The following is a 13,705-nucleotide window of genomic DNA, read 5'->3' as shown; positions in this document are numbered from 1 at the left end:
TGCTCTTTTTTTTTCAACTTCATCTAGCAGATCTACTGCTGTCAACAACGTTTGATGTGTGTTTGGAGGAGTCAGCCTTTTCTTTTCCTCAAATGTGAGGAGACTTTTACTGCAGTAAAAGGTTTTATAATTTAACTGAAATCCCAACTTCCTTGCTAATCCTCCTCCAGGCGAGGTTCTTTCCTGTCTCTGCAGTGATAGCTCGACTGATCAGAGGTAGAAGGAGTTTGTTCTACGTTGTCAACTTCTTGGCTTTTCGTGGTCCTTCCCTCCCGTCGGAGACTCTCCAGCTGCAAAAGTTTAGATTTCACAACTCTAACATGTACCACTTTGAACACTGCCGACGCATAAAACACGGCGTAGGACCTCACGACGCTCCTAGATGTGCATCCACCTTAGACTTTACGTGTAAATCAGGGACCCTTCATGATTAAAATGCATATGGTCTAAACGCAGCATCACTGCTGCATGGGGCTAACTTCAGCTTAAACCTTCATGAAATGAATCCATTGGTGTTTCCAGGTTGAGGGAAAATACACCTACAACCTCCAAAGAGTGGTGCATGCTGGGTAACATAAGTGTCATGTAGGAGGTCCCGTTTGAACTGGAATATTTTCACCACTACCTTTGATGAGACATAATCAGCAAGCAAACACTTGGAAAGTAGCCTGGTGAGACCATCCTGATCTCGCGAGCTTTCAAGGTTTCACTCGCAGATCAGTCTGGCTACTTTCCGTTAAAGAAAATTTGGAGCCGTTCACCAAACGAACGTCCAATCAGCGTTGGCTTTGAGGCGGGTTGAGGTGTGACGCAACGGGAAGCGCGACAGTTCAGTCTAAAGAACATGGCGGCTTCAGCCGATGAAACTAGCGTTAGCGTGGCTATCGAGCAAGTTTTATCAGAATTAATATTTCTTCACTGAAAGAAGAGCAAAACTCTGCTCTGGAGGCTTTTCTCAGAGGAAAAGATGTTTTTGCTCTTCTCCCGACTGGTTTGTGGTTGTGTTTTCGTCGTCGCTGTTAGTACGTCATAAGCTTCGTTGATCTGATTGGTTCATTTGGCCCGTCTATCACCAACATAGGCCAATCAGCTAACCAGTATTTTCTCCCCTTCTCAAAATTACTTCAACGGAAGGTTTCCAGATGGATATGCGGAGCAAATCTATCTGGCGGAGTCAGGTTACTTGGGAATGGGTTTGGGTCTAAAGCAGAAACATGCAAAGTCACCAGCGTGGAGCTGCTGCAGACACTCGGCCCGTTCTCACAGGTTCTTGCATCTTTTACCCAGAGGTCTTTCAGTCCATGTCTTCATCGGGGTGGCTTTCCATCTAATTTAGCCGCGGCGCATTAACTTGACATACGAGGGTGGTCCAACAATGGGCTTTCAGTGCCCAGCGCTGCTTTGCATGGGGCCGTGAGTTCAGGCTCAGAGATAACCCTTGTTGTGCTCTGCGGCCGGGGTGAGACAGATGGGGTGAGGAACAATGGCCGGGCCCTCGTGAAAGGCGGCAGTGACAGACACAGCTTCTGAAGCTCCAGAGAATGTCTGGAGCAGAGCCAGAAACAAGGTCTTCACCACCACAGACATCTCCTCCCTCTCCGACCTGAGCCACCTCGTGTCCTGAGGAGACGACACGTTCATGGACGCCGCCCCCCCCCGCCCCTCTGAGCGTCAGACGGGCTGAACACACCCTGAGGGAGTAGCGGAGCTGGGTGTTGGCAGTGTGGGCTGTGGATCAGAACAAGAACCCTCAGCAGCAGATATAATGGCTACAGCCAGCACCTCAGGGCAGAGCAGCCACGGCAAGAAGAAGAAGAGTCCCGGTCTGATGGATCAGCTTAGCAAATTCTTTGGAGGAGAGAAGAAGAAGAGGAGCAAGGTGAGCATCTGAAATCTCAAGATTTCTACTAAACTTTGACTTTGAGCTGGAGAACCAGGCCGCTGTAGTTCTGTAGCCTTCAGGTTGAGACGGTCTGACAGTTCATCTACAGAACCGTGTCAGAGTCTCAGGATTTATGGGAATCTTCTGTGATAAGAGCTACAAAGCCTGGAGAATTTATGAAGTTTGAAACCAAAGGACTTCCTAAACGTCGCTTTGCTTCTAAGATGGTGACACCTGAAACTGGCTTGCACTGGTGCACCGTTAATTATTGCGTCTTTTATTTTCTACCATCGACTGAAACAACTCCAGCTTCCCTGGGATTGCTTGACTTAATAATTCTGACCATGTGCTTCAAGATAAATTTAGTCTTTTTCTCATTACATTTACAAATACTTTAATCTTTATTTAGCTGCGTTTAACTGCAGTTATGTATTATTAATATTAATATTTGAAATGTGGTTGAGAGGTCCATCACTGTGGCTGGGATGCAAAGGCGCGTAGTAACTAGTTACATTTACTCAGAAATACTTGAGTAACTTTTTGAATAAAATGTACTTTTAGGACTAGTTTTACTGCACTGTACTTTTTACTTTTACTTAATTCGTATTATTACTCAAATATCGCTGCTCTTACTAGAGTAAAATCTCTGGCTACTCTACCTGCTGTTAGTAACTTCATGAATAAATTTACCAAAAATGCACCAGAGAGACAAAAACCTGGAGTTTATGTTAAAGTGAGACTTCTTATTTATACACAATCTTTGTTATTTTAATGTTATTTTTTATCTGCTGAGATTATTGAGCCGTTTGGACGTCAGATGAACAGTAAACTGTAGATATTGTTACTGGAAGCACTTTGCACTGTTCTAACATACTGGATATACATTAACTGCTATAAGTATCGCTTTCAAGTTTAATGATAAATAACGACAATTTAGAAGTGGTTCTTCTGGGTGAATTTGTTGTTTTGCAATTATAATATTCTTTGTATATTTTTAATTTTTGACCTTAAAATACCAGAATTTGCACATGATCTTATATTTTTGTCTGTCCGATTCCATAATTTTTAAATATTAAATCCTCAGCTGTTATAATTAGTTACTCAGTACTTGAGTATCCTTCTTCCTGAATACTTTTTTACTCCTGAGTAATTTCTTGGCTGACTACCTTTTACTTTTACTTGAGTATAAACATGTTGAAGTAGAGCTGCTGGGATGTGAAGCTGGAAGCAGTTTGGGGCGAGAATCTTTCATTCATCATTTTACATTATAGATATAAAACACAAAGATCTGCATATTTCTGCCGAACCTAAAGACAAAGTACATTTTTAAATCACATTTTCATTATTAGTGTCAGAATGCAGACTGAACACTGTGCTTATTTTTAATAAGATAACCCAGTTATCTCTCCCTCACTCTGAATCATTTTGTTACTGAAATAGTCCTTCAGAAATAAACTTGTCTTGCCTGGCAGAATGCTCCTTACACGGTTTTAATTGCCCCATTTTTACTGTCAAACTTTGTTTTTATCTATTATAGTGAGACCTGACCTCTGTAAAGCGAGGTTACTCTGATTTGCTCCATCATGAAATGATTTCAGTTTTTATGTAAATATTTTCTGTTCAGGGTTCCTTCAGGGGTCACCAGGCTACCTCACCCCAGCAACCCTCCGCTCGCCGCCGGACCAATGAAAACGCGGTGGTGCATTTCTTCAGGAGCCTTGTGAGTCTCGTTATAGATCACATTTTCCGCATTAAACTTCTCTGCTTTTACATCAAAGTTGCATCTCCTTTAATCTGCATCCTAACGTCTTAACTCCTGGTTACATTTGAAATAGATTCCAAATTTCCTGCATTTTTTTCTGTAAGCTCCTTGGATCATATTTCCTTTAAAACAGCAGAATGTATCATTTTTCTTGCTCTTCCCACACTGACGGCAAAGCTGCATGATTCCTTCACTTGCATGCCTATAAATAAAAAGCAAAACTGCAGGAAGTTTCCATCAGCGGCCCAGATCGAAGCTTGTTGCTGCCTTTTCTCTGTTCAGTCAGTCACTCTGTTGTCGTTGTTGTCACTTTGGTGTTTGTCCTGCAGGTTTCCTCCCCTCCTCCTAAATCCACGGTGAGTCCCACTTTTTGTTTTCCCACATTCAGACAGTTGATTATCCAGAGGTGCGGCTGCAGGATGAATTTAGGAGAAAATTCCCTAAAATGTTTCACAAGCCTATTTTTTTTATTTTTTACATTCTGGGTGAAAATCCATGATCCACATCTGTTTCCATGACAAATTTCTGGTTATGACTTGTTAATACTGCCACCTGGTGGCAGGGTTAAAGAATGCAATGCCAAGTTCCCCAGAAACTCAAACTATAACTCAACTTGTTCACAGCACGTCTTAAAGATTAATACAATGCTTGATAAACATGTATGATTTATTTACCTCCTTGAATCTCCATGAACCACATCTGTTTATAATCCTGAGGCGTAAAATCAGCAGATGTCAGTCCTACGAAACTCAATTTAATAGATATTTGCTTTGTTTCAGGGCAGATTTGTTTTTTAAAAGTCACATTTACCATTTTTAGTTGACTGCGATCTCATCCGACTGAGTCTTAAAGACCAAGCAGCAGCACCAGAAGCAGGTTGGGTCAGAGAGAGAAGCTAATCAGATTAGCATCTTTACCTGATACAGCTTTCATAGTGGAAAAGCTTGATGTGGATGAATTTGCCAGAGCTGGATGGTGCCTGCAGGCTGCAAATAAGAGGCCTTAGCAGAGGGGTTGAGTCTGCATGAAACGGCTCATCGTGGATCTTTTGGTCCTGGGTGCAGCATGGCGGCGGCAGCAAATCCATGAGCATACATGCAGTTGGTTGGCTCAGTCAAAGGGGTTTGAAGCAGCGGCTGTGTAACGGTGTCACCTTTGGTTCAGCTGCAACTTGCTGCAGGCTGAGACAACCATCGCAGGGCGGGGCTCTGTGATGTGCTGCAGCCACGATGATCGATCGCCGGGAGCTACCCGAAGTAGGGTTTTGGTACAGACACATAGAGCATCTCTGGACTTAGAAAATAAGATGATGAACCTTTTCGGCAATCACAAAATGCCAGGTGCCATCCTGATAGCTTTCACACTGAAGGATGTCTTCCAGATCTACAGCATGGAGAACATAGCACCGTCTTCAGCCAAAGGCAAACGTCTCATGAATGTCGGAGAACATCTGTGGCTCTTCTCTTTGTTGTGTATAAAACCCGTTCGAAATTCTAAACTTTTCAGAGCAGAAGTTTTCAGTCATCATGTAACTTTGGTTGTACTTTGAAGTTACTTATATGTTGTTCATCTTTAACATAATCTGGAAGCACAGCTGGTCTTGTAGCTCATTTGTTCAGAAATAAGGGGATGTTGATAGGCTGGGGTGGAGAGAGCTGCTGTCTCTATGGCAGAGGTCAGCCACCTTCCAAACGGAGTTTATTTCAGCCACCTGTAGCTTTAATCTTGTTCTGAACATTTAAAACAACCTGAAGCAGCTTTATAAGGTCAACCTGTGAAGATAAATCACAGTTAGGCTCATTGTCCGTTAACAAAGCTTGCATAGAGGCAGAATTTCTGCTGGACAGAAGGATCCACAGACCAGCCTTTTAGGAGGAGGACCAGGATGGAGGTTCCTGCTGCTCTCAGCGGTAGAACCCAGATTTTTGCTCAGTTGATGGTTCTACTGTGTCCGTCATGGACCGTCAGTCGAGATGATCCACAATTTTTATAGGTGGTCACAACTGGAGATGGTAGTCCTCTGTGGACGGGGCAGATGTTTAATCGGCAGCCTCCGCGTGTCACCATCCAGAACCTTTGGGCCTTAATGATGCTCCCAGCAGCCTTTGGGTTCTGGCGCTGTTGCTTGGTCTGACCCACTCCTACCGCCGTCAACAATATCAGCTCCATTTATTGGTATCATTCACATTACCGCTGCATGACATGCTGATCAGTGCGGTTGGTGATTGAACCAGCAACCTTCCAGCTAAAGGGACAACCGCTACACCTCCACTCACTGACAGAACCAGTTCAGCATCCAGGAGCGGTCCAACCAGGATGTAGTTTGGTACAGAGGGAATGATGGTGTCATCAGGCAGAGGTGTCAAAAGTATTAACATCTATCACTCAAGTAGATCAACAATAAACAATAAACAATAAATAGAAGTATTTAAAGTATTAAAGTAAAAGTAATTTAAGAAAAGAAATGCCACTGAGAACAAACGTCTAGACTCCTGCACCACAGGGAAGAAAATCTGATGTCTGGTTGCTAATAAGTTTTGTTGCCTCTGAAGTCAAAATTCAGAGACATATCATAAATAATCTTTACTTGTTATTATTGTAATAAATGAGCGTCTAAGCATAGCTGCAGGAATTGATGAGAGAAACAGATGTAAGATAACACAACTGGACATGAAAATGAGTTAATTACCCTCTTATAACAATTACCCTCGTAAGGCTGTCTGTATACAGCAGACAGTGTTGTCAAAATGAATGATTAATCAAAGTGGCTAATTAAAAAATGAAAAAAAGGAAACTAATAATCCTAAAATGCCATGTTCTGCTTCTACGTTTTATTCTTCTTAAGTTTTTGTTGGGGCGTTTGGTGCAGAACTGCCTCTAAGCACAAACAAAATCCCTCCGTTTGGGTGGCGCCGTTTATCTGAATATTATTTTTCATTTTGTTTTTGTCATTTCTGACAAGCCAGAACGAAAACAAGTTGAAATAAAATATAAGTGATGAGACTATTTTCAAAATTTAAGGAGTAGAAAGTAAAGATGATCGCATGAAAATGTGAGTAAAAGTAAAGGTAGGTCAGAAAATAATTACTACAATAAAGTATAAATAATCAAAGTTTCTACTTAAGGTAACAAAGTATTTGTACTTAGTTGACACCTCTGCTAAAAACAAGAGTTAAAAGCAAGCTGCAAGAACCGACTGATTTGTTTTTGTTCTTGCAGCTGTGGGACAGAGAACTCTCTGTTCTTGCATTATGTCTTGCTTTAATGTCTCGTTCACCCATCACTGGTCTGCGTTTGGACCAAATCCTCTCCAAACTGGGCCGTTCCTCATGAGTGCTGACCTTCTTTAGTAAAACTGGTTCACATGGGTTTCTGTAGGATTTAGGTCCAAACGGCGGTGATATTCATTTTATTCTAAAATAAGCTGCTGGTTCCAAACCTTTGGTCCGTTCAGACGTAGATGATTGACGGACTGGTGGTTCTGCTCTGATCCGGTTCTGTGTCTCATCTCACCGTGTCGCTCTCTGTTTCTCTTTCATGTGCAGTGGAGAGAAGTCTTGGGTCTGGTACGTCCCACGGTCGAACTGAGCATGTGCGGTGACCCCTCATTAAACGTGTCTGTGGAGAACGCCTCGGCTTCCTAACCTCTGCACCGTCCCGGTTTCTGCTTTTAGTCCCACCTCCTCCCTCCGTGGGGAGAAGCGTCCTGTCCCACCCTCAGCCTGGGGGTGTCGAGGCTCGCTCAGCAGACACAGACTGAAACCCCCCCCCCCCCCTTCCCTCACTCACACACTGATCATTTTAACAGATTGAGAGTTTATTCGGTTTAAAAACAATCTTTTATCCTCCCTGTTTGCTTCAATCCAGAGCGACTCGCTGCTTCTGGATGACTTTGAAACCGCTCAGCTATTTATGACCCGGTAAACGCCTTCTCTTACAGGACCTCTTGGCCTTCTTCTCCTTCCTCCTCCTCCTCATCCTCTCCACTTTCACACCTTTTGTTTTGTGTAACTCCTCCACCTCCTTTGTGCCATGAAATGACTCACCAACCTCTTTTTGTATCGTCTCATCTTCGCAGCATCTGCAGCCAGTGATTCCTCTGTTATTTCCCACCAATCCCCCGTTCCGGTCCTCGGTATCAGTCTGCTCTCTGTGGACCTCGTCTCCCCCTGTCTTCCTTTTTCTTTCCCGCCTTAAGGCTGCTGAGTGACTCTCCGCCTCACAAATGTCCATGTTTTCCTTCTTCAAGGTCTCACTTTTGATATTCCGTCACGTAAGAGCTGAAGCAGTGGCCGACGCTGCAGAGACTCCAAACATTTTTCTTTTAGTGTAACACCAAGGAAGAGTTTTCAGAAGATATTAAACACATAAATTCCCTTTACCGTCCACAGGGGAAATGCTGCCTTTGCCAGAAAGCAGCGGCTGTTATTTTCTACAGGGTGTAATAAACCGAATATATTTTTGCCAAGTGGCAAAAAGATCCATTTATTTCCGATTAAAGCCTGAATAAGGAGTCTGAAAACATAGAGACCATAGCAAAACTTGCTGCTGTGCAATCAAAAGAAGAAAATGGAGGCATAACAGCTGCTGTAACTTATGTTAGTTTGTTTATTATATTTTTGTGGTAGTAGCAGGCTTTAATTAAAGTAGGCTGAGAGAAGACGCGCAGCAAAGGTCCAATGGACCCCATGCGCCACCGACATCTGTTAGTTTTAAGGGTTAAAATTTCTGCATATCAGCGTAAAACAGAAGTATGGAAGAAAAACGGTCAAACCAGAAAACATTTCTGTTATATTGTGGACGTAAAGTTAGCTAGAAATGATTTTACTTCAACAAAAGGAAATGACATCAAATCTTACAAAGTTTTAGCTCAGCCATCTGCTAGTATCTGCAAAAAGGGAACTAAAAGTAAATAAAGTTTTCTTGATTTGAGCAGGTCAATAAGATCATCTGCCAATGGAATGAGAATTTCTTACCCCTAAAATAATATATTTAGATATATTGCTCTTGAAATAAGACAATGGAGATGAGTTGTTCCTATCTAGCTGCAGTAATCTTGTTCTATTGGCAGATCGTTTAAACTTACCGGTTCAAATCAAGGACGAATACACTTATTTCAAGAAAAGTTGACTTACTTTTAGTTCCCCTTTTGCAGTTTGGGTCCTAAAATAAAGGGTTGCACTAAAATGGGGTTCTGTACGGTGGTAATGAGGAGTTAAAATATTACCCCAGACCTGAGTTTGGCTTTTAGACCAGATAGTGGAGCAGTTTCAGCTTTTATTCCAAACTTAAACTGAAATGAATTCACAGTGTTTGATATAAATGCTGTTTTTAAAAGCATGACAGCATCCCCTTTGCATGTGGAGAAACAGTGTAGTAAAACGTTTTTTTCTTTACTGATTCTTTTTGTTTTAAAATCCACAAACTAGTTGGATGTTCTTGGTTCCCAGAGGTAAAATGGGAAACCATCCGGTGAGCTTCAAGGTCGGTCAATCTAAAATAAATTAAGGACCAGATCCCGGCTTAGAGGCAACAAATCAGGTTCCGCTTTCAGCTCCTTATCTGTGCTCACAGAACGTCTTTTTCTAGGCCTCTGCGTCGCGCACTGAGAGCACGAAGTCGCCGGTCAGGAGACGCAGGGAACAGAGCACGCTGTCCAGGATCTTCAACCTGGTGAGCTCGCTGCATCTTTGCCTCCTTTAATGCTCTGAATATCCTGGTTTCTCTCTGTGCGACGGGGCGGCATAAACCCGGTTTCCTGTCTGTCTTTATTTAAACGCAACAGTGACGTTCTCCTCTGAGATCAGTGAGTAGTTCCACATCCAGCATGATTCTCAAGGATTGCTCAGTCATCTAAAGTCATCAACATGCTTTTAAATCATAATACATCATAATAACCTAACATGCTTGGAAGCAGGAATATCATTTTGTTACGCTGAAGTGTCACGTACAGCCATGAGAAAAAGAAAGTACACACCTGTTTTAATTTCTAAGGTTTACCGTGTTTATAATAAAACTGATCTGTTCTTCAGGTCCTAAAGGTCTTCAAATCCAACCTGAAGTAAAATAAAAACTGTTATTAAATGACGCCTGGCTTCAGGATTTTAGACATAAAGTTTTATCCAGTAAAAGAGGCTGCAAGGTTATGGGTTCAAATCCCACAGACTGCCATGCTGGGTCCCTGAGCAAGACCCTGGAATATATGTTGCAATGACAGATAATGATAATTAAACCTAAGAAAATTAGTTCATTGCAGGACTCCTGTGAGTTGGAGCAAGAAGGCGTCTACAGGCTGCAGAACATCAGATCTTAAGGATTGGGATTTGACTCCCTGGACAAAGAATAATAACAAATACTGCATTGAATTTGACGAGTTTTAAACGTCTTTATATTTAAAGTTGCAGTCAGGCGTAACAGTTAATGTTAGAGGTCAATGTTAGGTTTATGGGTTCAGGCATGGGATCAAATTATTAAATTAATTCATAACTTTGTAAAAGAGCGAGGGGGCGGGGCCTAAAAACATGTCTGCTGCCAGATGCTTCAGGATAATTCTGGCTTATTCTGCAGCCAGACATGGACCTGGACATCTCTTGGTCTCTGAGTGGACCATAAGGTCCTCTGTGGACCAAAGTACCAGAATCCACTGTGAGCCCGTCTGTCCAACTCCTGAAATTTGGTCTAAACTGGGTCATCAAAAGAAGAATTATCCAAAATACAGCAGTGGAAAAAGAATCAAGCAGCTGCAATGGCCTAGTCAAAGCCCAGACTTCAGTGGGATTAAAATGCTACAGCTGTTGATAGACATTAGTGTCAAAAATGGTTTGAAAAGCAGGTGGACTTTTCTTTTTTTAGCTTATTGAGCCGCGTCAAGATCAGATCATATTTCTTACGTCCTGACCTCCTAAACCTAAAACTTTACACCCTAAAGATAGCCGACTTTCTTTTCCCCATGACTGTTAAAGCAAATGCCCATAAATCATTTGTCTGCAAACAGCTTCTCACATCTGGCTGTCTTGGAGCATCTTGCTGAACTCTGAATCTTTGGACAATCACCTCTTTGATGAGCTCTGGGTGCAGTTTCTGCCTGAAATCTGCCCTCATCGCCAGGAATGAAACAGTTCAGCGCTTCTAATCTTCCTCTCTTCTTCTATCCAGGGAGAAACCAAGTCCCGTCCACCCCCAAAACGCTGGAGCACCATCTTCTAAGCTCTCCGTCGACCAGCAAAGCTTAGAACCGACGGGACCAGAAGAACCACAAGAACAAGGAGAGACGGATCTGCAGGAGCCAGACTCACAACCTCAAGAAATGTTAACCAACTAACATGAGCCTCCCGTGTCTTGGACACAAATTTATGTAAAATCTGGAGAAAATTGAATTTTTTTTGTTTATTCTTGCTTCTAAAGAACGTTTGAGCTGTTTCTGAGCGTGACGCGTGTCCTAGTGTAGAGATCGTCAGTGTCTGAGGTTTGCTGTTCTGTCCGCTGTCTGTCTGTCTGTCTGGGCTTCCTGCTTGAGTGATGCGTCCCGGCTCTTCTGCTTCAGTTTGTCCCAGAATCGTCTGTTTAAATATAAACGTGGAGGCCTGTTCTCATAGGATTCAATGCAGCTTCATGTTTCATTATCACCACAAGGTGTAAGACCCAAACATGACGTTGCCCTTTCCACTGCACTGTAACCTACCTGTTAGCAGTCCCTAAAACTTAGAGCTGTTCACATCCACCCTGTCTAATGTATGCGCATCCTAATTTAAGTTTTAATGGTTTGTTTTTAATAAGACGACGGCAGATGTGGGTTGTCTTAGCTGAGGGTTAAACCGTAAGTGGATCAGAGGTTTTAGGGTGAAACCGAGAGGCGGAGGGAGGAGAACAGAACTGTAGGACAGCATGTTGGGTTCAGGTGTTCTGCTGAATAATTTATAATTTGTTTTCATCTGTTTGGATGTTCTAATAGAAAAAAATACACTGTAAATATCTATTTTTCCTGGTTTTGCTGAAACACGTAGAAAATGTGTTCATGTTTATGTTGAAACTGTTGTTTTAAACCCGCATCTTAACATGATCTCGTTCAGTCTTGTCTTAATAAAGAGTCGGTCAATGTGGCTTCAGACCAACCAACATGTCTCTTCCTGTCCAAGATGCTCACTGCTTGTCAATAATCCTTCAACCATGCAGTCATGTAGAAATAAACAGAGTAAAATGCCGTTATGTCACAAAGAAATACGAAGGAGAGGCAGGAAGTAACAACCTGCAGATAGAAACCAGGAAACTGACAAACGGACCAAGAAACAAAATCACTGAACGAAAAGGAAAGTGCCAAATAAATCCCAACATGACTAAAACCCACAAACCAGACATGTTGGTGTTCTGGTTGCAGAGGGACCCAAACAGTTATAGAAACTGTGTGTGTGTGTGTGTGTGTGTGTGTGTGTGTGTGTGTGTGTGTGTGTGTGTTGGTTTATGGCACATGTTTAGGCCCACCTCTTGTGTCAACCTTCTGAGGACCGTTATGCCTACGGGGACCGAAGCCTACTGTAGCGGACCCTTAGTAGGGATAACAGTTGTTTAGACGCATGGTGTGAATTAAGTTTGGGTCAAGGTTAGGGTTAGGACGCTACAGATTATAATCTGCCTCCCAAATCAGATTGACAGTACCTTTTCAAATTGACAACCTTTAAGTAGGTATCAAACATACTTTTCATTAAACCCGCATTTCTGTATTAAAAAAATGGTCTGATGTGATATTCTAATCTTGAATGCCGTGTATTCATCAGCTGTAAATAGAAAACAATCCTGAATTTCCCCAGTCATGAACAATAAAGGATATTTCTATTCTATCCTTTAATTAACTAAAATAAAGACTTGAAAACATCAGTCTGTGTGTAATTTATCTATTTGATGTGTTTCACTGAGTGAAATGAGTTACTCAATTAAATAAACTTTTCAATAATATTCTGGTATTTATAGAGTTGTTAATGGTTAGGGTTAGGCATAAATGCATTTCATAAATGAATGGAAGGCCATATAAAGTGTGTGGGGGGGAGGAAGGGGGGAATTGAGTCAAAACTAAAAATGAGACATGTCAGACAACAGTGAAGAAATTGGAAATAAAGAGAAAACGCTGAACTAAGTTGAACACCAGACTCTAAGGTCATTGAGGCCAGTGTGAGTCCTTTTCAGCTGCTCCCCCTCCAGCGGTCACCAGAGCAAGTCAGTACAACTTGTATATGGACCAAGCAGAACACTGATCAACGTTTCTGTCTTACCCAGCAACAGTGTTGTAGTCAAGTCACTATGCCTCGAGTTCGAGTCCAGGTTCGAGTCTCCAGTGTTCAAGTCCGAGTCATTAAAAAAAATCAGAGTCGAGTCACTATTGATCCAAGTCGAGTCCTTATTGATCAAGTCGAGTCCAAGTTCCGCACTAAAGTAAGCATAGCCTACAAGTTTTTAAACTAAGAAAAAATCCACACTCCACCACATTGCACTAATAATTTAGATATTAAAATCATACACCAAATAATATTCTAATGACATATTAAAATTATAGCCTAATGATATAAAAAAAAGTCGAGTCTTTTTCTCAATTTCCGAGTCAGAATGATCTGAATGTAGGAGTCCGAGTCCAAGTTCGAGTCATCAGTGCTCAAGTCCAAGTCAAGTCACGAGTCTCTAAATTTAGCTAATGACTCGGACTCAAGTTCGAGTCTCGGACTCGAGTACTACAACACTGCCCAGCAACACCATTAAAGGACCATCAAAGGAATGTATAAATATGGGGGATCAGCTTTATTAAGTGCTTAGTTGTTACGATGGTTAGTTAGGTGGATACCTTTTTGATTGGTTGGTCTTATGGCTGAATAGGTAGCAGGTTAGTTAAATAAAGAGCAATCGGTAATTTGACTAATTAGATTTAATTTTTTTTAGTTTATTTGTTTCACAGGGACAATCTGTCAACACACTAATCTTTACATAAGGAGATACTTTACAAGAGATTTAGCTAAAGCTACTTTCTATCTGCAGTCCCTGGCCATGCTGGTCAGAGCACAGTTTCAGACTATTTAAAG

General features: G+C 41.9%; 1 protein-coding gene and 1 long non-coding RNA gene across 5 annotated transcripts; both read left to right on the top strand.

The window, feature by feature from the left end:
• The first annotated feature begins 1,664 nt into the window (after positions 1-1,664).
• mbpa (myelin basic protein a) lies at positions 1,665-12,515 on the top strand. 4 transcript variants are annotated; one of them, XM_036145663.1, is made up of 7 exons: positions 1,679-1,879; positions 3,507-3,602; positions 3,974-4,000; positions 7,190-7,210; positions 9,234-9,317; positions 9,430-9,450; positions 10,800-12,515. In XM_036145663.1, the coding sequence occupies exons 1-6, from the start codon at positions 1,766-1,768 to the stop codon at positions 9,430-9,432; spliced, it is 345 nt and encodes a 114-aa protein (XP_036001556.1). In that variant the 5' UTR covers positions 1,679-1,765; the 3' UTR covers positions 9,433-9,450; positions 10,800-12,515. The 4 variants fall into 4 exon arrangements, with proteins under 4 accessions (XP_036001557.1, XP_036001556.1, XP_012707022.1 ...); XM_036145664.1 differs by lacking the exon at positions 7,190-7,210 and having other exon boundaries at positions 1,665-1,879; XM_012851567.3 differs by lacking the exon at positions 9,430-9,450 and having other exon boundaries at positions 1,683-1,879.
• On the top strand, positions 9,457-9,711 carry LOC118565367. The gene is made up of 2 exons (XR_004932347.1): positions 9,457-9,638; positions 9,677-9,711. It is a non-coding gene; the product is annotated as an uncharacterized LOC118565367 (long non-coding RNA).
• Positions 12,516-13,705: the final 1,190 nt, after the last annotated feature.

The sequence above is a fragment of the Fundulus heteroclitus genome, chromosome 13 (assembly GCF_011125445.2).
Source record: "Fundulus heteroclitus isolate FHET01 chromosome 13, MU-UCD_Fhet_4.1, whole genome shotgun sequence".
In the NCBI taxonomy this organism is placed as follows: domain Eukaryota; kingdom Metazoa; phylum Chordata; class Actinopteri; order Cyprinodontiformes; family Fundulidae; genus Fundulus; species Fundulus heteroclitus.
Note: the sequence above shows the minus strand (reverse complement) of the source record. Positions and strands in the feature narration are given on the sequence as shown.